At 38.2% G+C, this 25,575-nt stretch overlaps 1 protein-coding gene and 1 long non-coding RNA gene across 9 annotated transcripts; one reads left to right on the plus strand and one right to left on the minus strand.

Moving 5' to 3' along the window:
- Positions 1-834: 834 nt before the first annotated feature.
- LOC139630579 (uncharacterized) lies at positions 835-9,390 on the minus strand. The gene is made up of 3 exons (XR_011693181.1): positions 8,973-9,390; positions 7,383-7,484; positions 835-6,768 (listed from the first exon to the last, which is right to left on the minus strand). It is a non-coding gene; the product is annotated as an uncharacterized lncRNA (long non-coding RNA).
- On the plus strand, positions 7,647-25,469 carry LOC139630577 (histone-lysine N-methyltransferase set-1-like). 8 transcript variants are annotated; one of them, XM_071494159.1, is made up of 20 exons: positions 7,679-8,571; positions 9,578-9,684; positions 10,241-10,368; positions 10,657-11,064; positions 11,153-11,238; positions 13,254-13,416; positions 13,679-13,871; positions 14,177-14,245; positions 14,348-14,386; positions 14,560-14,610; positions 15,027-15,095; positions 15,210-15,271; positions 15,418-15,468; positions 15,739-15,813; positions 15,987-16,061; positions 19,129-19,234; positions 19,632-19,696; positions 19,779-21,736; positions 21,945-22,025; positions 24,768-25,303. In XM_071494159.1, exons 2-6 carry the CDS (start codon positions 9,645-9,647, stop codon positions 13,303-13,305), a joined length of 714 nt encoding a protein of 237 aa, XP_071350260.1. In that variant the 5' UTR covers positions 7,679-8,571; positions 9,578-9,644; the 3' UTR covers positions 13,306-13,416; positions 13,679-13,871; positions 14,177-14,245; positions 14,348-14,386; positions 14,560-14,610; positions 15,027-15,095; positions 15,210-15,271; positions 15,418-15,468; positions 15,739-15,813; positions 15,987-16,061; positions 19,129-19,234; positions 19,632-19,696; positions 19,779-21,736; positions 21,945-22,025; positions 24,768-25,303. The 8 variants fall into 8 exon arrangements, 7 of the variants coding, with proteins under 7 accessions (XP_071350258.1, XP_071350259.1, XP_071350260.1 ...); XM_071494160.1 differs by lacking the exon at positions 7,679-8,571 and adding an exon at positions 9,409-9,459 and having other exon boundaries at positions 24,768-25,445; XM_071494157.1 differs by lacking the exon at positions 9,578-9,684 and having other exon boundaries at positions 7,647-8,571; positions 24,768-25,412.
- The last annotated feature ends 106 nt before the right edge of the window (positions 25,470-25,575 follow it).

Below are 25,575 nucleotides of genomic sequence, written 5' to 3' on the forward strand. Positions count from 1 at the left end.
AAGAGATTCCTCTGAGACTGTAGTCTATTTTACAAGCGAGCGCCATCTATGAATAAATCACTAAAGAGACGACAAATTAACAATTCTCCAAACAACACAGAGAGAACAAAGAAGCTATGCAAAACACCAACACAGGCACAGTGAAGATGATGAGAATAACGCAGAAGACCTCAACAGAGGAAAGAATAATAGATAGGTGTAGACTATATAATAGAAAGGTGTATACTGTCATGCAACTCATCTGATCTGTGGACACTTTCAAACAGCACTGATCGTTTCAGCAGGTTTGTTTTGCAAACCAGAACACGCCCAAATTCTGATGTGGAAAACAAACTCTGGGCTCACAGAGACTCTTAGTCAGATCATCTTTTTTTTTTTTGTGATTATTTATTATTTATTTATTAATATATACAACAAACAACAAACTGCAAACAGGCAGTTGGAGCAGAGAGGCAAAACAACACAATGATAATATACATACATAGCCAAAATACATGCTAACAAAATTTGCTACGCTACACTGCACTATACTACTGTATATTATACTATACTATGTTATGCTATGCTACACTGCACTATACTACTGTATATTATACTATACTATGTTATGCTATGCTACACTACATTATACTACTGTATATTATACTATACTATGTTATGCTATGCTACACTGCACTATACTACTGTATATTATACTATACTATGTTATGCTATGCTACACTACATTATACTACTGTATATTATACTATACTATGTTATGCTATGCTACACTACATTATACTACTGTATATTATACTATACTATGTTATGCTATGCTACACTACACTATACTACTGTATATTATACTATACTATGTTACGCTATGCTACACTATACTACCGTATGTAGTGCTATACTAAGTTATACTATATTATGCTATGCTATGCTACACTACACTATAACATACTATGCTATGTTCCTTTGATTCACACTGTCTGTTGAGCTCGTCCCTCAGGAGAAAAGTCACAGCCGTTTGGGTTTTACTGTGGTGTTTCCTCATTCTATGTGTTGTTTATAGGCCACATGAAATCCCAGGATGCTTTACACCACTCTAAAAGAAGTCTCTTTCTTAGATAGTTCACTTCCTTCCTTCTTCAGAAATCAACAGTGATTATTAAATTAGCTGCAGTGTGGAGCCTAGCTCCGCTCTTGAAGTCATCATTATGCATTCCTTTGATTCACACTGACTCAGAGAGGAAAAGATCATCCCTGCTCTGTGCTCTTGCTCTCCCATGGCTTTGTAAAATCTCATTTTTGGCTGGAAATTGAAAACTCAAATTGCATGGAACCTGTAGTCTGCAGGCAACTCAGTAGGAAGCCTCCACCCCTTTAAAGTCAGCATATATAAAGGGCAAATAGGGGTTTTTAGAACAGCTTTCTTGACAGTTTTTTTTTTTTTCCCCCCGCATTTTGAAAATTTGTTTCTCTGTGTAACCTACTGTTTACATCATCCCTCTTTTGGAGCTTTAGAAGAATCTCTCTTTTTTTCTGGCTCTTCAGTGAAAGCCCATATTTTTTTTCCTGCCGTGTGCCTCATCCCCCAGAGCTCTCAGCTGTGTGCTCTATTTTTAGAGGAATTCTCTGGCAATTTCGCTGAACAATGTGCTACAGTCGCATCTTCGCCTTCATGTGATCTGGTGAGATGTTGACTACAGCCATTACATTTGCATTGTGTGTGTGTGTGTGTGTAGCCTATATTTTCAGACCTAAATGCCTCCCTCAGGTATTGATACATACAGTAACATTTTATTCACTATAAAGAAAACTGAATGTCTAGCACTTCCTGCCTGATAGAGCAATATTTTCTTCTACTTGCACTATATTTTTTAAGATTAATCTGAACAGAAACAGATCCCCTAGCTGCCTATAAATTGAATGAGTGTCCCATCCAAGGTTCACCATTAATGAACTGCATTCCTATATTAACAGCCAGGCTGGGTTAATTAAATGGAAGCCCTGTCAGGTCCAGGAAGTTAATGAAAAAAGTTCAATTAACTGCCTAATTAGAAGCAGAGCTTGCATGGCACACGTGAATTCACGTCTTGTCCCAATTTGCAAGATGCCAACAGAGACACAAAGAAGAGAACATGCATTGATCAAAATATAATGAAGAATAAATGTTGTTCTTATTTCAGCCACTTGTGTTTTTATTTTCCTCCTCAAGTGCTTTTGTTGGCCGAATGAGAGTCTGTATCTTTAGGTCACTGTGCTCTGCTGTCCTTGAAATGCTTGAAGAGCACCTTCCTCCTGCTGAACATCAATAAACGGGGTGGGGGGGTGGGGGGTTGGGCGGTGGGGGAGGGGGCAGAAGCTGCAGGTGGACTCTGTACTCAGAGGAGTCCTACATGAGAGGGAGGGGGTGTGATGAATGGGACGAGAGGCATTAAAGTGACATTGACAAAAAAGGCAGGAAGTCAGATTATCACCTGGAGAGAAGGAGGTGTGTTACAGGTGACAGCCTTGCCCTGTGTCACGATAGATGTAGAGATCTGGGAGGAGTAAACAGCACGCTGGGTCTTTAATCACAGAGCTTCCAGTGGGTAAGAGCTGAGAGCCGATAAGACTGAAGAGGAGTCAAGAATATGCCTGGGTTACCTCGAGTGTATAAATGACAATACAAGCGTGCAGTGTAGCAGAATGAACCTAGTGATATTTATTATTGATGGGCCTCACTAAGTAATAATTAATAATTTGATCCCACCAATAGGTATCTAGTCAAACATGATTTAGCTCATTCATCTGTGCCACAGAGCTCCAATGTTCCGAATCCAAAAACAATCAAAAACACATTACTGAGCAACACATACACATACACTGTAGTTTATTTTGAATAAATCCCACATACACAGTCCTGCTGTTGGAAATACTCACTGAAGCAGCAAATCTGCAGCTGATAAACGTCCCCAACAAATACACAATTTACTTCTGTTTTTGTAATATTTGCAAGAAACTACAATGCCCAGCTGTCTGAGGAAATTACTGAGCCATGAATGTGATAACTACTGTAATCCTCAATTTTATTAACTTTGTCATTAAACCTACAATAATAGATCTAGATATTCACTCTCCTTTTAACACTGTTTTCGTCTCCAATTATCTATTTTTATTTCTGTTAAGCACATTGGATTACCTATGTGATATAAACATACATTTGCCCTGCCTTGCCTCCACCAACTCAAAAGGACACATTCTGGCTGGCAGCTGAACAGTCCATTGTATTCACTGGCAAGTTGTTAATTTGGTCTGCTGTGTCCTGCTGGGCAGGGAGTATAAAGTAGGTTTATGGGAGCTTTCTTGTTGAAAATAGCTGCTGTGTCATGTGTTAGGATGACTGGATCCAAATTCAGGCAACACAACAGGCAGGAAGGTGCAATGCATATGCTTTAATAAAACGAAGAATGTCCAAACAAAACTCACTAGCAGACCGTCAGCAACAGAACACAAGAGCTCCAACTCAGAAAAAACAAACACAAAAATTCAGGGGACAGGCAACAAACAGAAAATCCAAATGCTGGAGACACGAGGGAAACAGGGCACAGCACAGAAAACTTCCAAGGGAGCAAAACAGTAGCAAAACTGACAAACTGCTCAAGACAGAGGGGAGGATAAGAGACTTAATACACAAGGGAAGCAAGGGTAATTAAACACAGGTAGGTGAAATACATTATGGCAGGGCAGACTATCACAAAGGTAGGAAAAAGGACAAAGACAGGAAGTAAAGACAGAAAGGGGAAATGATTTCAAAATAAAACAGGAAATAAAAGATGTGATGTGATCCATTGTTTACATAGAAATATTTATTATAGCTGCTTTAATGTGATAGACGTGACTTGATATGATGATTATTGCATCATAATTAGCATCTTAGAACAGAGAGGTCTGCAAAGACACTAACTTGGCTTCAAGTGTGTTGACATGAATTAAAATGTATTAAAACCTACTACAGGATACACTTGGTATTCGGTATGGCCCGAACCCTAACACACAGTGTGCACTGCAAAAACTCAAAATCTTGCCAAGTATATTTTTCGAATTTCTATCAGAGTCAAAATATCTCATCACACTTAATATAAGACAAAATCACCTAAAGAGCAAGATTTAAGTGAGATAACGGAGCTTGTTTTTAGACAGTGCATCTTGAATATCTTGTTAAGTGAAACTGTCTTGAAAACATCTTGTTTTGAGTCATATCTCAGATGAAACAAGCATTTTTGACATGTCATAAGGTTTTTAAGCTGCTGTGTTATTTGTAAAAGATGAATTGTCTTGTTTAAAGAAATAGACTTAACTTGAATTAAGACAACAAATCTGCTTTATTGAAAACTGCAGGTCAACATGCCCACCTCACAACAACTCACAATGCACAGCACAGTGTGGCTATTTTTCTTACATTTCCATCTAACCATGTCCATGTGATATGGAAAAAAAGACAGAGGCAAAAGCTGGAATTATGTTTCCTTCTCTGCTATGTTGCACTCTCAACATGCACCACATTATTCCAAAAGTAACAAGTAAAAATAAATGCTGTCATCAATTACAGTGTTTGTCAGTGCTTAAAAAAAACAAAACGCCCAAATACCCACACTCAATATAGACTCAAGAATGATGTTTGATGATGTCTGTGAGATCATACTTCAGTGGAATGTACTTGCTATTATTGAAGTTTACATAGTAGTATGGTGTATAATCAACAAGCTTTTCAGCATCCATGAAAATATTGGCTTGAGCGAGGTCGGGAACTTCTACCTCGTAAGCTAAATAATGATCATTCCACCCAACTGTAGAGAGAGGTTGGCATTCAAAACAATACACTGACGCATTTAAAATATAAATGTTTTTCACAAGTGCAAACTCTGGACTATCATTGATGACATTAGAAATAACCAAAGATTTTCCACATGTATACTTATTTCCATGTTGCATCATCCACTGTACTGAAACTGTATGTTCAACGTGCTCTATTCCTAAGAAGTCTTTAATCTTTCCTTCTACATAGTGAACATTTTTCACCTCAGAGGCTGGGCCCATGTCAACTTCACTTGAACAAATTGGATGTTTCTCATGCACATTCTGACTACATTCATAAAGTTGGTTGTGCTTCACAAGAGACTTACAGATATTTTTAAAACTACTTTTCAAAGCCCACTGCTTAAAAAAGCAATGCTTTGACTCAAAGCGCATACACATATGCCTCACTGTAGGACCAAGTGCCTTAATCTGAGAAGGAAGATGCAGCAAGTAATGCTGTTTAGGTATAATATTTGCATCTGGAAACAGTTGTTTGAAATGTTTTAAATGTTGCTCTATTAAAAGCTTCAGCCTTGAAAGAGTTGAGAGAGCAATAATAGGTGAAAACAGAATTCTGACTATCTCTAACAACTTAAGTAGCATTTGTGTGTAATCATTTTCTCCAATTTTGTCAATGAGAAATGGCAGGATCTTTAACAAAACCAGCATCTGCCCAGCTGACTGTTTCAATTTATTGTCATTTGATGAAAGTGTATTGACAGATATTGGGCAAGGCTTATCCCTTGCATCCACAGGAGAATAAGGGAAACACATAATTGCACTGTTGAATGCGTCTAAGTCCATATGCCCTGACAGCACAAGATGCTTTAAAACACATTTTATTTCATATGGGGCAACACCTTCAAGAATGACATGCATGATGTCCTGCGGGGTTTGATTGATTATATCAAAGTGAGGAAATTCTGTTAATTTGCTTCTCCTATTTATGCCATATGTCATTTTTAGATTGTCTTTCAGAAAGTCAGTATTTGCCTTTTCAATGTCATTACATTGCCTGTTATGACTTGCCATTGTCCTTTTAACAAACAAATCTTCATTAAATTGCTCCTGCATGTCTTCAAAGTTGCATTCGCAGTGCTTGCATTTACTATAGGCAAATCCCACCCCTATCTTAAATCCAGCCACATCATGCTGAGCTAGAGTGTCTCCACACACAGACATAAGTGCCCCATAAATTGTCCTCTCACCATTTGCAGCGACAACCTGGAAACCATCACACAGCTCAGTTAAGTCATGGTTAATCCTCTCAATTATCTCATCAATACCACAATGGGAAAGATCTTTTGATTTTATCATGGCAAGCAGACGAATGGCAGCAAGTTTTGATCTGTATTTAGGGTTGATGTTACCTAAGGTGTAATAAATCAATAACAATTTGTTTTTGTTTGCCCGAGATCCAAGAGGATTGCATAGCTCAATTTCATCTGTATATAAAACCAACTGCAATGCTTGGGGAAATTTCAAAAACAGTGGGTGCGACTTAAAAATGTCTCCATCAATGAAATCATGAAAAAATCCATCCTTGCATGTCTGTGGCCTCTCATCAATCATTGCTATTGTTCTTGGATGTGATAGCAGCTGCTCCAAACTTTTCACCAACGGTATATAATGAAAACAATGGTCTTTAATGGTAAGAACTCTAGAGTCTCCATGTTTGACATAACACACTGTGTGTTTTGCGACAACAATCTCTGGTTCAACTGGTTTTAACAGTTCTTTGATGGTCTTATCCTGCAAATGGGTGGAAGCAATTTCACAGAAAGGGTCAACAAACTGGTCAAATATCCCCATTGCATCACTCTTCAGTTGATCCAGGTCCCCAGAATGTCTCTCAATCATGTTGCTCATTTGCTGTTTTAGGTGCTCCAATAATGCGGCCTGATATTGCTGGACTCCACTCACCATTTGGTTAACAGCTCTCTGGGGAGTAGAAAACAAACAAACAAAAAAATACTACATTATAAAATTCATATAAAAATGCAGTCAACATGCAAACTCACAGACACTTTTTTAAAAAAGTAACCCTTTAATTACATATTGTTAGTAACATGCAATAATCAAAATAGGCAATTTCCAGTAAAACATGAAATATCATGAAATAATATTGCCTTCTGCAGCTTTAAGACCTTGTTTACACTTGGACTTAAAATGTGTTTTGAGCAATAGGATCACAAGTGGACAGTGCTAAATAAAAGTGTAAGTGTTGGGTGTATTACGTTGTCTCTATTCTCAGCTCATTCTCAACAAATATAGTGGATGGGCAGATTTTGTAAGCAAAGTACTGTATGTGTCCATTTGCATATATAGCGGGGAAGTGAGATCCGATCACAAGTGATCACTGAAGAAGCATGTGGAGACACATTCTAATATCAGGTGTTTCTCTGACTTTCCTTTAGCTGTCCATCTGTGATTGGATCAACCAAGATGCCAGGTCTGAACAGTGGCTAAGTCATTCTACAGTTTAAGCTTATTGCTTTTAAGCTTGCTACTAAAAATGAAATATAATCAATTGGAAAATCAATGGCATAAAATACCTGTGTCAGTCGGTGGGCTTCTCTGGCTTGAAGAAGAAATGCAGTTGCATGTTTAGAAAGGTCAACATTCATGCAACCCTCTCCATCTTCTTGAAATCCACTCTGAAAGAGATTAACAACAAACATATATACTAAAACAGGGAAAATATTGGCATTTGTAGGTAGCACCACTAGCCAATCTGACAACTAGCTGGGTAAGCTAGCTAGCTAGATTTCTTCCTATAAGTGTATTTTTAGGTGTATTTTTACTGATTGGTGTCTTTATTTTGAGTATGTAAAATAACAACAAAAACAACAACTAATAACAACAAAACAAAACAGTACTACAAAAAAACAATGACTTTGACAGCATCAGAAAAAATCTGTACTTCATGAGTGTTAAGATTGACACACATACTAAATTGTATCCATTTACTTGCTCTCTTGCCAATAAATTAACATTACTAAAGGCCTTCGAACTGAACTTGTATTCCAATAAGCTATAAGGAGACAACGTCCTGTCACACACTGTCATGAAGACATGTCTCACCTGCCAGTTATAACTTTGTGAATGATAAGCTAATAATACACATATTACAGCCTCAATGCTTGATTCAAACTGTTGAAGGATAACCTGTAATTTTTAATTTGTTGTTTAAATGACGAATATTAACGTTACTGATTTTTTTCAATGAAGTCTGGTAACTGCATGGCATAATTAAACTTAACAGATTAAACTAATAATCAAATGAGTGAATTAATTTACCAATTACTGCATATAAAAGTAAGCAGCTGTCAGAAAAGTGACTTTTGTGTTACTTCTAAATATTTGAATTAATTCTCTTATTAATGTGCAGTTACACTGCTATTATTTTAGTGTACCTAAATTTATTTTTCTTGAAATTACACATTTGAACACATCATGATGACATTTTATTTAACTTGCCTAATAGTCATTTTACTGAGCCCACCTTGAACACATCATATGTAAACCTTCTGTGAGCTAACTAGCTTTCACCCTGCTGATTTCAACACGTATTTCAACACTGGTTTACCATTTTTAACTAACGGGACTTGCTACTAAGTTTGAATGCATTTACCAGCGGATGGATGAGTAAAAAACTGTCTGACTGGGCTGCAGCAGGAGGCAGAGACACAAAGCTGCAGTCCAGTATATCTACTACACACTCCACTACACTTTTCAGCCAAGGTGAGTTTGTAACGACTGAGTCTCATTTGTTTGCAATCAAATGCAGGTTAATTGATGCTCGCTGTAATGTAATGTCTGGTGACATTAGATCATAAGTGGACAATCTGTGGGGCGGTAGGCTGCGTTTGTCAACATAAATGTAACCATTAACCAACTGTTAGCCGATTGAAATCTCAGTAGGTTAGTTGTATTTGCGCTACTGGTTCGATTACTCGTTACTGACAAATGTAGTATAATTACAGTAACGCATTACTTTCAACACTGCTATTACTTTATCTTAAAATAACCTGAGCCTGTCATTGACAAAAACAGGCATGTTAAGTGGACGTGCTTGGATCAGGCACAGTTGACCTAAATAAATGTTACGTTAAATTTCAGCTAGTGTAACGTTAACGACTTACCGCTGGAATAACGATGCTGGAGCCCTCCGCTTCAGCCGCAGGGCTTGCATAAGTTTGGTCGTTTACGGCTGTCCTTTCACCTGCTCCAGGTAAACCGTAGCGAGTCGGTCCTTCCTCCTCTGCCGCTTGAACGTGGAGTAGATGATGCGCGTGTGTCCGCTTCACGTGATAGTAGAAGGAGTTATACACCCTGTACTCACTTGGACAGCCGTCAATCCCGCACACGACTGCGACTGTGCATGTTGTTAATGTGACTCAAAAGTTGTTTCAGAGTCAGTGCCACAAATACGTAGCATATGAAGCAACGCCAGATCATGTTGGAGGCAAAGACGTCACAGGCACTAGGACGGTAAACTGGTCACAGGTCGGTAGAGCAAGACTGCCGTAAAAACTCGTTACTATGGTTACACCCGCCAGCTAGCTGCTGCAAATGAGAGTTATATGGGACCGACTTGGATTTGAACTAGGATTGACTGTTTAATTGCAGGTAAATTAAAGCGCTGTATCCAGTGCTCATAATTTGTAGTTCACATCGCACGCCTTTTGAATGTTATCGACGTTTTTAATGTGTTTTCAGTGTTTATTGTGAAACGTTATCGTTGCAGCCGAACAGATACAGCGAGGCGAGCTAACGTTAGCGGAGCTAACTAGCTAGCTAAGTCAGCTAAAAGCATGGAAGAATTGGATGATGTCTCAGTGTCGATTTTAAGGGGTAATGTATGCAAATATTATTCTTTATCATATATGAACGTACGAATTCAGAGGCCTAATTGAAACAAACAAACAAAAAAAAAGCTAATTGCTTCCTGGCACTGCTCCACATGTAACCCGCTAACGTTCCAGCAGCACTGCGGGCCTTGAACTCTTTCTCCCATTTGTCACATCACCCTCCTTCTGTCACCTGTTGTGTGAAGTGTTATGTGTTGTATATTATGTTGTGTTCAGACCAAAAGCAAAGTGAATTTTTGCCTCCCGTTACTTGCGCCATTTTGTTCCCACTAAATTCATAAACTGTGAAGACTAGTCAACTAATGGCGCCAAATGACAATTGTTGGTCACTAGGAAAATTCTTAGTTGGTGGCAGCTCTAGTTATACTAGTAACGTCTATATGACAACAGCAGCCAATGAGGTATCTACATTTCTATACTAAGCTGGTTTGCACTAGGTACCTAATTTGAATGAAGTGTCAACTTCAAATAGTCTCATGCAGTTTCATTTCTAGGGCACTGTTTCATCTTGCTATGTTTGTCTTCCAATGTTTTCATAGCTGCAAACATCACAGAGACAATGATGAGCACCCTGTCTCGTGAAGACTTGCGGGATCTTTTCCCAGGCCCAGAGAACTTTTTACGGAGAAAAGCGGTCTGGCGTGCCTGTCATGGTGCGTCGGAGGAGGTCAGTTTCTCAGTTCAGTGGCCTAAACTAACCACCTATTTAAGTTTGCAGCAGCACAATGAGCTAACAGCACAGTGTTTTTGGAACAGGCATGGTAGTCTACATGTGTGTTCAATTCAGTTTAGATTAATTGATAGGTGTTCAGTAAGTTGATGTAAGCGATTTCACCGCTAAAATGGAACATTGCTTATTTATACGTAGAGCTATCAATGCTACACTGCATTTTGTGTTGTCACAATAAACAAAAATGTTGCTTTTTGCATTAGGTCATTATCTTTTATTTCACAGGAATCTGGCCAAGAACACTCAAAATTATCGGGCAGTTCCTCCTTTAATGCGTCACCCATGCGACAGACATCCACTCCTGTGAATGCAAGTCCTGCAAAGTACACAACCCCTGAAAAGGTTGTGAAGTTATCCTTTCCAGAATACGTATTGCACACTGACACAGAACTTGAGCAAGTCCGACAACAGTACTTTCAGTTGTCGAAGAGAGGCGAACAGCGCAACTGCCAGATGTCAAAGGAGCTCAGCTGCCGGCTCATTCGAAACACCATGACCAGTATGATTGCAATCCTGAGGACAAAGGGGAATGAAGAATCACACAGATACCCATCAAAGCCAGAAATCACAGCAATGGCAAAGAGAATCGTACTGTACTACCCCATGCTGCAGGACCAAGGCCTCCATACATGGGTAAGTGAAATGCATCCAGTTGATGACTGTGTTTCATGTTGGACATTTTAAGTAGCGATTTGAAAAAATGATTAAATGTCTTGTGCAGGTCACTGTGTACACACAGCTATACAAAAGACTGCAAAATGTGAGATCCCCCCAAAAAAGAACTTCAGATGGCAGACATTCAAAGAGGTGAGCTGTAACTAATAATTATTTTTCATCAAAGATTCATCTGTTAATCATTTTCAAGATTAATTGATCAGTTGTGCGGTCAGTATAAAGTCCAAGGTGATGTCCCCAAAAGTCTTGTTTGGTCCACAACCTAAAGATATTAATTTCACTGTCATAGAAGACTAAATAAGCTAGAAAATATTCACATTTGAGAAGCTTAAATCATATTTGGACATTCAAAAAAAACTAAGAAAAATGACTCAAAATGATCAATCATGTCAGTGTCCTGGGTGATCAGTCTCTAGTGTTTCCTCACTTCCCGTCAGCTGCCATAACTTTACCTTTACTTTAACTTTTGGTGCAGACAAGTTAACAAACTACCCTCATCTTTTATTTCAGAGTATCAAATTAAAACACACAAAACTGATTTTGAAATCCTATTGCATTTTTCATTTTGTAAAAAGCCCATCTCATTGATGGACCAACAAGCTATTTTGATGCACAGATGAATTGTTGTTTATGTCAGCACTTTAGCTGACTATCATGAAGTAATGCAGTGGGGCATTAGAATTCTAATTTCCAACACACAGATGAATTGATCAGATACTGTACTGCGTAGGATGCCTGAAATCAGAATCAGAATCAGTTTTATTGCCAAGTATGTTTCACATACAAGGAATTTGTGCTGGTGATTGGTGCAATTGGAGGTTCTTGGAGGTTCTTGTAAAAAACAGGTTTACACAGTTTTAGTTTCTGTCTGTATGTGGGAATCAGGTGGACCATGACATGGTCAGAGTGGCCCAGTGCAGCCCGGGGGACGGCGGGATAAGCACCACTGATTGTGGTGTAACAGTGGTCCAGAGTGTTCCCCTCTCTGGTCGGGCAATTAACAAACTGTCTGTATTTGGGCAGTTCGTGGTTGAGGTTACCTTTGTTAAAGTCACCAAGGACAATAACTAAGGAGTCCGGGTTGGTCCGCTCCACACACAGTATCTGCTGTGGCCTGTGGTGGGATGTAAACACCGACCAGGATGATTGAAGTGAACTCACGGTGGGAGTAGAAGGGCCTGCAGTTTATGATGAAAGTCTCCAGGTCAGGAGAACAGTGCTGCAGGATCACTGTCACGTCTCTGCACCAGCCACTGTTAGCATAAAAACACATTCCTCCACCTTTCGTTTTGCCGGAAGCTCTGTGTCGCGATCCGCTCTGAAGAGTTGGAAGCCGGTTTAAGTCGGATTAAGTAGCTGATTATGCATGTTATTGCCAGATTAAGACTGAATTTTGCTAGTGTAAAAGGCGGCTAGTGAGTGACGGTGGTGAACTTGATGGTGGGTGGGGTGGGTGGGGGGCGACGACCGCTTTTGCTCTTTGGCTCTTGGCTGCCCTCATTTCTTAATCTGACGGGACCTTTGTAGGCTGTTATCTTTTCATGTTTGTGTATGTGGCGATTCTTACAAATGTAAATATACATCCTATGATAGTGCATGTGATAATGTCTCTCGCTAGTGACAACTACAGTGTGGTTGAGATAGTGAGAGAAGCAGCACATCAAAACTCAATGCTTCAAATAGATCATGTTCAGATATGTATGAAGTGACTGGCCTTAGACAGGGTTCAAATACAAGTTTCACTAGTTATAGCTGACAAGATGTTCTAAATATAGCAGCACTATCACTGATGCTATATCCACCTATGTTTTTCTCCCCTATCACAAATTAAAGTGGAGGCTTTAAGTCAGATGATCAGCCAGTAGTCTTACGATAGGATACTGAACTGTCTAAATAAAATGTATAGTGTAAAGTGACTGAAGACATTATCATCGGGCCTCTGCAGGAGATGGCAGCAACAAGGTCCCGGAGGACCAAGCTAAAATCTAAATTTTTGAAATAGTTGAAATATTTTTCATCCCTGTGTAAAGACAAGGATGGTTTTGATGTTAAGTACATTAATTCATACAAAGGTGAGTAACACAGGCCTATGTTAAAGCATTGTTTACATTTTGTCCCTTTTTCCTGAGTAATCATTCGTTGTTTAGGTCGAGGAGTGTTCAGCTGCCGGCACTTTCACAAGGGAGATTTCCTTGTTGAATACAGAGGACAAGTCATAACTAAGCAAGACTATGAAAGCAGACTCAGACTGTACCATGATGGACTTCAAGTTTTTATTTTTGAATTTTGTTTCAATGGAAAACAATTATGGTATGTATATTGCTATATTTAATATGTTGCTATGCTCAAGTTATAAGTCACCCATTAAATATAAACTCTGCTTTTTCTTATTCTATGGTTGTAGAAATAGAGGATAGATTAGGGATAGAGATAGGATAGAGACAGAATAAAGGAAATTAGTAATCCTTACAGAAACACGATTCCTTAATTGTACAGTGTAACTTGCATTAATTGCTTGTGTGTGTCAGTATATATTTTTACACTTTGTAACATTGTGTTCCTGCTGCTTCAGGATTGATGCTGCCAGAGAAGATGGCTCCCATGGGAGACTTGTCAATGATAATCATGTGAACCCAAACAGCAAAATAAAAACAATCGCAGTGGATGGAAAGCCCCATCTGTGCTTATTTGCAATAAAGGACATCAGTCCTGGGGAAGAGATCACGTACAGCTATGGAGATTGTGACTGGCCATGGAGAAGCAAGGTGTTTACAGATGGAACTTCATTTTCACAGTGAACAGGCACTTACAGCCTACTATTTTTAAACACAAATTTCGAGCTAGAAATTTTTTCCACTCTGTGCAAGCTATTCATGTTATGCCTAGTGACTGCTGCTAGGAAGATGATCTGTCACTGATTTGGGAAGTGAATATTGTACCTCAATAGTTCTAATATACTTACATTGAAGTGAATACACAGTTTACCATTTTTACAATTTCCGTATCAATAGTATGGAGATGTTAATGTATAAGTCATTATATTGAATCCCCTGTTGCACTGTTTACACAGAGGACTCCAGACAAAGAACAACAGCCCAATGGTTTGGTCAGCTGTGCAGCAGAGGATGCAACAGAGAAGGTAAATGTCTGTGAGGTGTGTCTCTAACCTCATTTAATTACCATTGAATTTTAGTATTAACATTTTTCTCCTTCTCTCTGTATGTGTAATTGCACACACAAGATTTCAACTGAAGCGGCTCCTCAAGATAACACTGAACAGGTAAGCTAATGAGTTGAAATGAAAATGCTGCTGAAATGTAGTAACCTTTTTATTTCTGTCTGAAGTTCAGTGAATGTTTCTGTTTAGCAGGAACAATGTCTATCATTTCTTCTATACATAATGCCCAAAATTAGATGTTCAGTGATCAGACATTTTCCTTTTTTCCCAACAAGATTTCAACTGAGACGTCTCCTCAACTGGGACTGAATGACGACATTCAACAGGTGATTAAATACCATTGAATTTTGGCAAGATGATGCTTAATGTCAAAAAACTGGTAAGATTTATTGATAGAGAGATTCTTCAATTCAGAAAAATGTAGATACACTGTCCTCACAAAACCTATACCTGAGTGCTAAATACACACTGAGGACTGTGTGTGTGTTGTGATCTATAGATACAATATACTAGATACAATCAGACTTATAGGATGGATGCATACTGCAGATAAGTACCATTTTATTTACATTTGCTCACATTTTTCCTAGACTGCAATACAGATCAGCTTTTGCTAAGCTATGTTCACTTATATAACCATTTTATTGTAATTTATTGTAATGAAAATAATAAAATACTGTCCAAACTACCCCCAAATAAGCATTGATTATTCCACATTAAATACTTGCTTCTTGTTTCACAGAGGACTCCAGACAAAGAACAGCAGCCAAATGGTTTGGTCAGCTGTGCAGCAGAGGATGCAACAGAGAAGGTAAATGTCTGTGAGGTTTGTCTCTAACCTGATTTAATTACCACTGGATTTTAGTATTAACATTTTTCTTCTTTTCTTTGTATGTGTATTTTTTGCGCACTCACAAAACTGAAGCGGCTCCTCAAGATACTAATGTGGCAATAACAGATGACTTCCTCAGTGACAACACTGAACAGGTAAGCAAATGAGTTGAACTGAAAATGCTGCTGAAATATAGTCACCTTTTTTCTGTGTGAAGTTGAATGAATGTTTCTGTTTAATAGGCTCAATGTCTATCATTTACCTTTTTAATGATCAAACCTCTTCCTTTTTCCCCCACAAGATTTCAACGGAGACGGATCCTCAAATGAGTCTGAATGACAACATTCAACAGGTGACTTAATTACAACAAGTTTGGTAATTTTTTTAAAGTCAAATCAGACTTATAGGATGATGCATACTGGAGATTTCCTCACATTTTTCCTATATGCAGTATATATATTTCCTATACTGCAGTACAGAACAGCTTTTGCTAAGCTATGTTCACAAATATAACCATTTTTAATGTAATAAATATAATAAAATGCTACCCAAATTAATTAGTAGTATTAACATTTTTCTTCTTCTCTTTGTATGTGTAATTCTTTATCCATGCGCACACAAGATTTCAACTGAGGTGGCTCCTCAAGATACTGATGTGGCAACAACAGATGACTTCCTCAATGACAACACTGAACAGGTAAGCTAATGAGTTGAAATGAAAATGCTGCTGAAATGTAGTAACCTTTTTATTTCTGTCTGAAGTTCAGTGAATGTTTCTGTTTAGCAGGAACAATGTCTATCATTTCCTCAATACATAATGCCCAAAATTAGATGTCAAGTGATCAGACATTTTCCTTTTTTCCCCACAAGATTTCAACTGAAGCGGCTCCTCAAGATACTGATGTGGCAACAACAGATGACTTCCTCAATGACAACACTGAACAGGTAAGTTATTAACACTCATTAAAGTTCTGGGATTATCTGGTAATGGTACTTTTAATATTAAATGTATAATAAAGTTACATTTAAAAAAATCCTAAATTATTATTTATTAAGAGTTTAACATTGAAAAAATGTTGACCCAAATATTGCTAAACCCTGAATGGTGCAAAGAAGTATGTGATGTCACATTAGATTCCAACCACTTTAAACAAGTTAGAAGAACAGAGATGCACAAAGATTGGACCATGGTTTGTGTGCTTTATGTCTCCATACTTACTGTTGGTGTCATATTGTGTATTGTGGTGGATGGGCATAGATTGAGTATTTCTATCTGATTGGACCATGGTTTGTGTGTTTTATGTCCCCATAATTACTGTTGATGTCATATTGTGTATTGTGGTGGATGGGCAGAGGTTGAGTATTTCTCTTGCTGTGCTCTGATTGGACCATGGTTTGTGTGTTTTATGTCTCCATACTTACTGTTGGTGTCGTATTGTGTATTGTGGTGGATGGGCAGAGGTTGAGTATTTCTCTCTGATTGGACCATGGTTTGTGTGTTTTATGTCCTAGGGCTGGGCGATATGGCTGAAATCTGTATCACGATATAAGTGTTTCATATTGGTCGATATCGATAATTATTGAAACATTGTATGACCTATTTAAAATAAGGACCAGGAGGGAAAAATACTAAATTTAAACATTTTTATTTTAAACTTAACCTTCTGTTCAATGTTACAATCACAATGAAAACTGTACTGTACAGGTGAGCGCAGCTAAGATGGTAAAACAAATTGGTGGTATTACCACTCTTGGTCGGGACCACGTTCTTGCATAATTTGCAGACAACATTTGTCTGACTACGATCAGATTTGTAAAATCCAAAAAACTCCCATACTGGTGAGCTGACCGTTCCGTTCTTATCCACAATTTCCTCCTCGCTCGTTGCAGCACTCATCTTTCGTTTCTTGACCACGCTGTTTCTGCGACCACGAGACAACAAGATTGCGCAATCAAACTGATACTGTTACATGATTGGCTATTAGCCTGTCACTCACGTAGTTGCTAGGCACCAGATAGAGGACGAGTGCCTTTGCTCATGCAACCAAGCTTGCTTCGCAACAAAGATTCAAGCGGAGCTAAACTTACGCCGGTTTCTTGAGGAAAAAAAAAAACATTCTATCAAAACGTTCTATCGAACGCATTTTCTATTGATATCGAGTACGTGTCTATTGAGATACATATCGTTATCGTTTTATCGCCCAGCCCTATTATGTCCCCATACTTACTGTTGATGTCATATTGTGTATTGTGGTGGATGGGCAGAGGTTGAGTATTTCTCTCTGATTGGACCATGGTTTGTGTGTTTTATGTCCCCGTACTTACTGTTGATGTCATATTGTGTATTGTGGTGGATGGGCAGAGGTTGAGTATTTCTCTTGCTGTGCTCTGATTGGACCATGGTTTGCGTGTTTTATGTCCCCATACTTACTGTTGGTGTCATATTGTGTATTGTGGTGGATGGGCAGAGGTTGAGTATTTCTCTTGCTGTGCTCTGATTGGACCATGGTTTGTGTGTTTTATGTCTTCATATTTACTGTTGGTGTCATATTGTGTATTGTGGTGGATGGGCAGAGATTGAGTATTTCTCTCTGATTGGACCATGGTTTGTGTGTTTTATGTCCCCGTACTTACTGTTGATGTCATATTGTGTATTGTGGTGGATGGGCAGAGGTTGAGTATTTCTCTTGTTGTGCTCTGACTGGACCATGGTTTGCGTGTTTTATGTCCCCATACTTACTGTTGGTGTCATATTGTGTATTGTGGTGGATGGGCAGAGGTTGAGTATTTCTCTTGCTGTGCTCTGATTGGACCATGTTTTTTGTGTTTTATGTCCCTGTACTCACTGTTGGTGTCATATTGTGTATTGTGGTGGATGGGCAGAGGTTGAGTATTTCTCTTGCTGTGCTCTGATTGGACCATAGTTTGCGTGTTTTATGTCCCCATACTTACTGTTGATGTCATATTGTGTATTGTGGTGGATGGGCAGAGATTGAGTATTTCTCTCTGATTGGACCATGGTTTGCGTGTTTTATGTCCCCATACTTACTGTTGGTGTCATATTGTGTATTGTGGGAGATGGACAGAGGTTCACTATTTATTTTTGCAACGTTCAGATTAGACCAAAGTCTGTGTGTTGTGTGTGGCAAGAAAAGTAAGTGAATCTTTCAGAATTATCATTTTGTAGGAATTTGTCTACAAATATGGTCTGAGTAAAGGTTATGAACAGTCACAATCTGGTTTAATAACACATATCCTTGTACAGTTCTTGTCAATACTAAATAAATTTTAAAATATTTAAAATGCAGGTTTGAAAATAGTTGGGGAAACCTTGTCCTACTGACATGAACAAAAGCTTAAAAAAAAAAGCTGGTGATATTAGCTTTAAGCACAATGTGTTTGTCTACATTTGTGACTTGGATGAAGATCAGATCACATTTTATGACAAGTCAATGCAGAAAACCAGGTCATTCCATAGTAGACAGACTTATTCTTGCCACTGTACCTATCCATAATTGCTGCTTGTATGGTGTCATACTATGTATTGGGTGGGATATGGAAGAGTGTGTAGTATGGAGGTATTCAATTTTCCAGATTTAGACCGGATCTCGGTTTGTCTGTGCACTGTGGGGACTGGACATTACTTTGTGCAGTTTTTGCATTTGTACCTAAATACTGATGTGCTTTACAGTGCATTACATGTAGTACATATAGTTGTTTTTCATGGAACTATAAAAAATAGTCAGTTCATATTTATTTATACCCTGTTGTTAGCCCTCTAGTTTATCTCTAGTTGCAGTTCATTTAACTTCAGGAGGGATAATATTGGAAGAAAGTTCTCATCCATATGATTACTCATCTAAAAACAACAAAATGATTGTAAAATGTTTGTATTTGTTTTTAAAATCAAATTACTTATGTGATTATTTTTCAGTCTGACACAAAAAGTTTAATGGTTCTTCACAAAAGTGTAATTTGATATTCATAATATACCTGCTATTTTTGTCAACAGAACTGCAAACATGACTTGGTCTCTACAGCAGTATCGAGCTTAGATAAATGTTCCATCGGTGGTGGACCCTTTTCTGCACTCAAGTGGATTTGTGTGAGATGTAAAGGTGAATATTTACTTTACGTTATTGCTTTTCTATTTCATTAAAGGTGAGAGTTTCAATTTGACTTTTTAAAATGTTTTTGTTCAACAGTATCCACTGTTGGACACTCCAATTCTCATACATCATAAAAAATAAACTAAACTTGATACATTCAAAGCAGCTTTTCACAAATATAATACATTTTGTAGAGGACAAGGACTGCCTTCTAGTGTTAATTACTTGCCTCTGAGAGTTGATTACTTCACATATTTACATAGAATTTTAAAGATTTCTTGTTTCTGTAAATAAAAAGTTTAAAATCTATAACTTTCCTTTTTTCAGAAAAGCATAATTTAATTGTTTCAAATACATGTAAAATGTGTAGAGCACCAACTTAATGTTCATGATGTACTCTATCTAGTTTGCTCCTGCTTCTGGCCCAAATCCTGTTATGATAAAAGTTTCAAGACCAGCACTGAATCATTGGTAAGTGTATCGGTGAAATTATCCTTAAATTATGTACCTTTTTTTAAAGTCAAAATGTAGTCTTTTTTTTTTTCTTTTTCAGAATTCTGAAGAACAAATTTCAAGTGAAGAGTTAGCGTCAGATGACGACTATGTACCTGATTCTTGTAGTCATTCGGACAGTTCAAGAGAAAGTGAGCCTATTTTAACAATTCAAAAAAGAAGACACTTCCAAGAAAATCTCAGTAGTGAAGAGTCACCAGCTAAAGATGCAATCAGCACAGTACCTCTTGACAGGTCTTATAGGAAAGGCAAACAAGTACATGTGTCAGAAGTTAACAAAGTTAAAATTGGCAATGCACAAGACACATCTGTTAAGGAGACCACAGATGCTGTGGAAGGTGCCTGCATTCAATCTTCTAACATATCTTCTTCGGTAATTAAGAAGAATTACTGCTACATTTGTGGAAAACCACAGTCAAAATTTACCCGCCACTTAAAAATACATGAAAAGGACAATTTCGATGTTGCTCAGGTTTTGGCATTGCCAAAAAACTCCAAAGAACGCAAAAAAATACTGGACAAACTACAGAACAAAGGGAACCACAAACACAATACAGAAGTTTTACGAAGTGGGACTGGATTGCTAAAACTCAGACGCAAACCAAAGAATAATTATGGACCAAAAGACTATGTGCATTGTATGTATTTAGCGACACGCTAAAAAATGTCTTTCAAGACCAGTGGAAGGCAATGCAGGGTCTGGAAGAACTAGGGTCTTGTCTTTGGCCTCAATGTCAGAATCAGCACTCTGTCAACTGATATCCCAGGGTGTTTTGAAGCTTTTGACTGCAATGAAAGATGATGACATCTCTGCTGCTGTGCGCAGTGACTTTTGCATTTTTCAGCTGGCCCAGTCCTTTTTCAATAAACATGGACAGGATCCCACCAAATAGGACTATATTCGACAGAAGCTCCGCGAGGTTGGAAGACTTCTGACACTGCGTAGAGATTTTTCAATACACACTCTTGAGGATGCTGTAAGACCTGCAAATTTTCATGTGGTCATCCAAGCTGTGAAGAATGTGTCAGGGTTTGATGAAGAAAATCACTGCTACCAAACTCTGAGCCTTGCTCTCAAGTTGGGTCACTCATTGCAAAAAATCTGTGACATCATACACTGCAGGGCTCTAATGGCAGAGGACAGTCAGCTCATCAAGTCAACTCAGACTTTCAAAAAACTGTATAGCACAAAGTGGTCTAAACTTGTTTCACACACAGCTTTGCTTACCTTGACGGAGGGGCACTTTAACAAGCCATCTACCCTCCCTTTCACAGAGGATGTGCAACGTCTTCACCAGCATCTTGAAAAGCCTGCAGCTGTAGCATCTGAGAATCTGAAAAAGGTGCCTTCACCACATGTCTATGGGGAACTCTGCAGAGCAACTCTGCTGAAAATAATGCCGTTGAACCGAAGACGTGGAGGAGAAGTTGCAAAAATGCAAGTAAAAGGCTTCCTTGAGAGGGATACAGCTGCCCTACATAAGGATGTTGCAGTTGGTCTCACAAAGTTTGAACAAAAACTTTGTGCACATTTCAGTCGGGTGGAAATTAGGGGTAAAAGGAGACGAAAAGTGGCTGTGCTCCTATCTTCGGACATGGTTGATGCCCTAACACAACTCATAAGTAGCAGAAAGGAGTGTGGAGTCCCAGATGACAACACATTCCTATTTGAAAGGCCCAACTGTTTGACTCCTTACAGAGGACAGGACTGTCTGAGGATTTATGCACATGAGTGTGGTGCACAAAACCCTGAACTCCTCAAGTCTACACAGTTACGCAAACATGTTGCAACCTTGTCACAGGTCCTGAATCTGAAAAACCACAAGTTGGACCAAGTTGCTGACTTTTTGGGGCACGATATTCGTGTTCACAGAGAGTATTACAGGCTCCCAGAGGCTACAACCCAGCTGGCCAAGATATCGAAGCTACTTCTTGCCATGGAGAAAGGGTCTCTTACAAACCTTCGTGGCAAAACACTTGAAGAAATTGAAATTGAAGGTATTGCTACTTAAATCTTTTGTAAATTGTATTTATTAGGTGAATGTGAAGGTTTTCACATAATCCTAACATACAGACAAGCAACTTAAGCGCTTACATAATTTTCAAATTTTTCAAATTTCAGTTTGATGATTTTGTCTCAGGTCTCTTACTATAATATTTGCAATGTTGAACTGATGAGATGCTCAAAAAATTTATTTTTCTTTAGATAATATAGAATTGAGCGATTCTGGACGAAGTGAAGACAGTGAGACTGAAGAACAATGTCTACAGACACAAACAGAAATGGGTAATGTACCTAAACATGCAAACATCAAATTATTTAGGTCCACATAAGAAGTTCAGCATATGATCTTTGGCAGTATAGCCTTAAACCTATATCGCTGTATAATTTGAAGCGCAGACGGTAACTGTGTCATGGTATACTTGTTTTCGTGAAGCCCTTGCAATTTGGATAAAAATTTTAAAGACATACAGACAGGTGACAGATTAAAGGAAATATCAACATAATGCAATGTCATTCTGTTTCTCCACTCATTTTTCAAATTATTCCTTTAATCTGTCACCGCCTGTAAACCTTGTTAGATGCTTATTCATTTTAATCACCTAAAGCTCTTATTCAGACTTCTCACTCTCTACTGCATTCAACTTCTTCTTGCATGGTCTATGAAGTCTTGTCTCCTGCTCTTCACAGAATACGAGTGTGTGTGACAAACAGGACAGAAGCAGATCAATTGTAAATCAAAATGTGTTAGAGAGAGTAGTGTTTTATTACTTGACTGTTTCAGTACAAACATTACCCACCAGTGTGGCAGATGGTGCTCTGAGTTTTACTCACCCAGCATATCCATGACATACAGTGCATCCGGAAAGTATTCACAGCGCTTCACTTTTTCCACATTTTGTTATGTTACAGCCTTATTCCAAAATGGATTAAATGCATTTCTTACCTCAAAATTCTACACACAATACCCCATAATGACGAAGTGAAAAAAGTTTGCTTGAAACTTTTGCAAATTTATTAAAAATAAACATAAATATAACATGCACATAAGTATTAACAGCCTTTGCTCAATACTTTGTTGAAGCACCTTTGGCAACAATTACAGCCTCAAGTCTTTTGAGTATGATCCTACAAGCTTGGCACACCAATTTTTTTCACACCCAGAGGAGCCCTGTTCTCTGTTCAGTTCAAGGATTCAATGAGTAAAGCTCTGTCTGATGCTAATTCATTAACATTGTGCTTTACTGTAGTATAAAGACAGTTCTGAAAGTGCAAGAATAAAAAAAAAAAATCTTAAAGTGACAGGAAGCAATCATTCTAAAATGAGATTTTCAGTTTTTTTGTTTTTTTTTTAATATTGTATAGTGTGTCTGTCTATTAGAGACATTGGAAAGATGAAATTAATTTTAGAAGTGAGCAATGATACTGTTATGTTTCTTTAAGATTTTTTTAGCTATCACCAGAGAGTAAAAAACATATTGTTAATATACAATTATAAGAACAAGCCCAGTGCAGTTACAGTTGTGTGAAAAAGTGTTTGCCCCCTTCCTGATTTCTTATTTTTTTGCATGTTTGTTACACTTAAATGTTTCAGATCAAACAAATTTAAATATTAGACAAAGATAACACAAGTAAACACAAAATGCAGTTTTTAAATGAAGGTTTTTATTATTAAGGGGGAAAAAAAATCCAAACCTACATGGCCCTGTGTGAAAAAGTGATTGCCCCCTAAACCTAATAACTGGTTGGGCCACCCTTAGCAGCAACAACTGCAATCAAGCGTTTGCGATAACTGGCAATGAGTCTTTTACATCGCTGTGGAGGAATTTTGGCCCACCCATCTTTGCAGAATTGTTGTAATTCAGCCACATTGGAGGGTTTTCGAGCGTGAACCGCCTTTTTAAGGTCATGCCACAGCATCTCAATCGGATTCAGGTCGGGACTTTGATTAGGCCACTCCAAAGTCTTCATTTTGTTTTTCTTAAGCCATTCAGAGGTGGACTTGCTGGTGTGTTTTGGATCATTGTCCTGCTGCAGAACCCAAGTGGGCTTCAGCTTGAGGTCACGAACAGATGGCCGGACATTCTCCTTCAGGATTTTTTGGTAGACAGCAGAATTCATGGTTCCATTTACCACAGCAAGTCTTCCAGGTCCTGAAGCAGCAAAACAGCCCCAGACCATCACACTACCACCACCATATTTTACTGTTGGTATGATGTTCCTTTTCTGAAATGCCGTGTTACTTTTACGCCAGATGTAATGGGACATACACCTTCCAAAAAGTTCAACTTTGGCTCGTCAGTCCACAGAGTATTTTCCCAAAAGTCTGGGGGATCATCAAGATGTTTTCTGGCAAAACTGAGACGAGCCTTTATGTTCTTTTTGCTCAGCAGTGGTTTTCGTCTTGGAAGTCTGCCATGCAGGCCATTTTTGCCCAGTCTCTTTCTTATGGTGGAGTCATGAACACTGACCTTAATTGAGGCAAGTGAGGCCTGCAGTTCTTTGGATGTTGTTCTGGGGTCTTTTGTGACCTCTTGGATGAGTCGTCGCTGCGCTCTTGGGGTAATTTTGGTCGGCCGGCCACTCCTGGGAAGGTTCACCACTGTTCCAGTCACTTTTTCACACAGGGATTTGGATTTTTTTTCCCCCTCAATAACAAAAACCTTCATTTAAAAACTGCATTTTGTGTTTACTTGTGTTATCTTTGTCTTTGTTTGATGATCTGAAACATTTAAGTGTGACAAACATGCAAAAACATAAGAAATCAGGAAGGGGGCAAACACTTTTTCACACAACTGTATATAACCCATTTTAAATATAGGGAAGGCCGCGTATTGGTATCAAATCAACACATTAAGTCTAGTGGGTTGATTTGTGACATCAGAATCAGTATCAGGAGAAAATGATTAGTATGTGAATCTTTTGACATTTCTTTAAAGCAGCAAATTTAGAATTAACAGAACAAAGAAAGTAAAGACAACTGAGTGTTAACCCCAGTGTTTGGGAATCTGTTTTGCTCTTTTGTAGTGTTTCTTGAAAATGCTGATGAAAGGGAGGATCTTAGGAGGAAACCAAAACAGCAGTGGTCTCCAACAGGTCGCAGCAGTCATGAGACATTTCAGAGACCACATCAACAAGGGGAAACTGGCCACTATGATTGAATGCAAACAGTGCAAGACTGCTGAGCATCCTTCTCTGGCTAGTCGCTCTTTCCAAAACATAAGAGACTTCGTCAGGAATCGTGGCTTAATGGTCAAAAAAACTAAAGACAGTCACTGAATACTGAGTTTTGTTTATATTGTTATGTTTATGTGACGGTCTTTTCGAAACGTTATGTTCTTTTTATATGTTTATATATCTTCATATGGGCAATTTATGATAGGCTTGCAACCTGTTCTCAACCTGTTGTCTGGTGTTGCAACTGATATGATATACACACAATGTGTAATTTAATGTTATCAGGAGAAGTGACTTTCACTATGTTGTCAAAACGTGATATTAATTAAAACCTTTCTCCTTGTTCACTGACTCTGGATGCTGTGGTATGTCCTGATATCTATTAATGGATCATTTAGATACACAGGTAGTGAGTCCTTTAATGCGTGGTATAAAAGTGTGGTTTCACATTTGCATCACTATACAAAAATACTATAAATACAGTATCTTTTAAATTGCACAATGCACAGTGCTAATGTACTATGCATTGTGTAAAACAATTTGTCCTCATATAATAGGTGTGTCCTTTAAATACACAATGCATTCACTTTTGTGTTTGTGTTTATCCATGTTCTATTTATTCATGTTTGACCTTTTAATACACAAAAGTGACATTTTT

Source organism: Trachinotus anak, unplaced genomic scaffold, assembly GCF_046630095.1.
Source record: "Trachinotus anak isolate AG129_WGS33_773 ecotype Australia unplaced genomic scaffold, CSIRO_AGI_Tana_v1 ptg000013l, whole genome shotgun sequence".
NCBI lineage: Eukaryota > Metazoa > Chordata > Actinopteri > Carangiformes > Carangidae > Trachinotus > Trachinotus anak.

Excerpts from the sequence above, each read along its gene's own strand:
- LOC139630577 (XM_071494156.1), top strand. The coding sequence starts at position 15,442 with ATGAGTCTGAATGACAACATTCAACAG. Across the intron at positions 15,814-15,986 it reads TCAATGACAACACTGAACAG|ATTTCAACTGAAGCGGCTCC; the intron begins GTAAGCTAATGA and ends TTTCCCCACAAG. Across the intron at positions 19,697-19,778 it reads AGACCAGCACTGAATCATTG|AATTCTGAAGAACAAATTTC; the intron begins GTAAGTGTATCG and ends TTTCTTTTTCAG.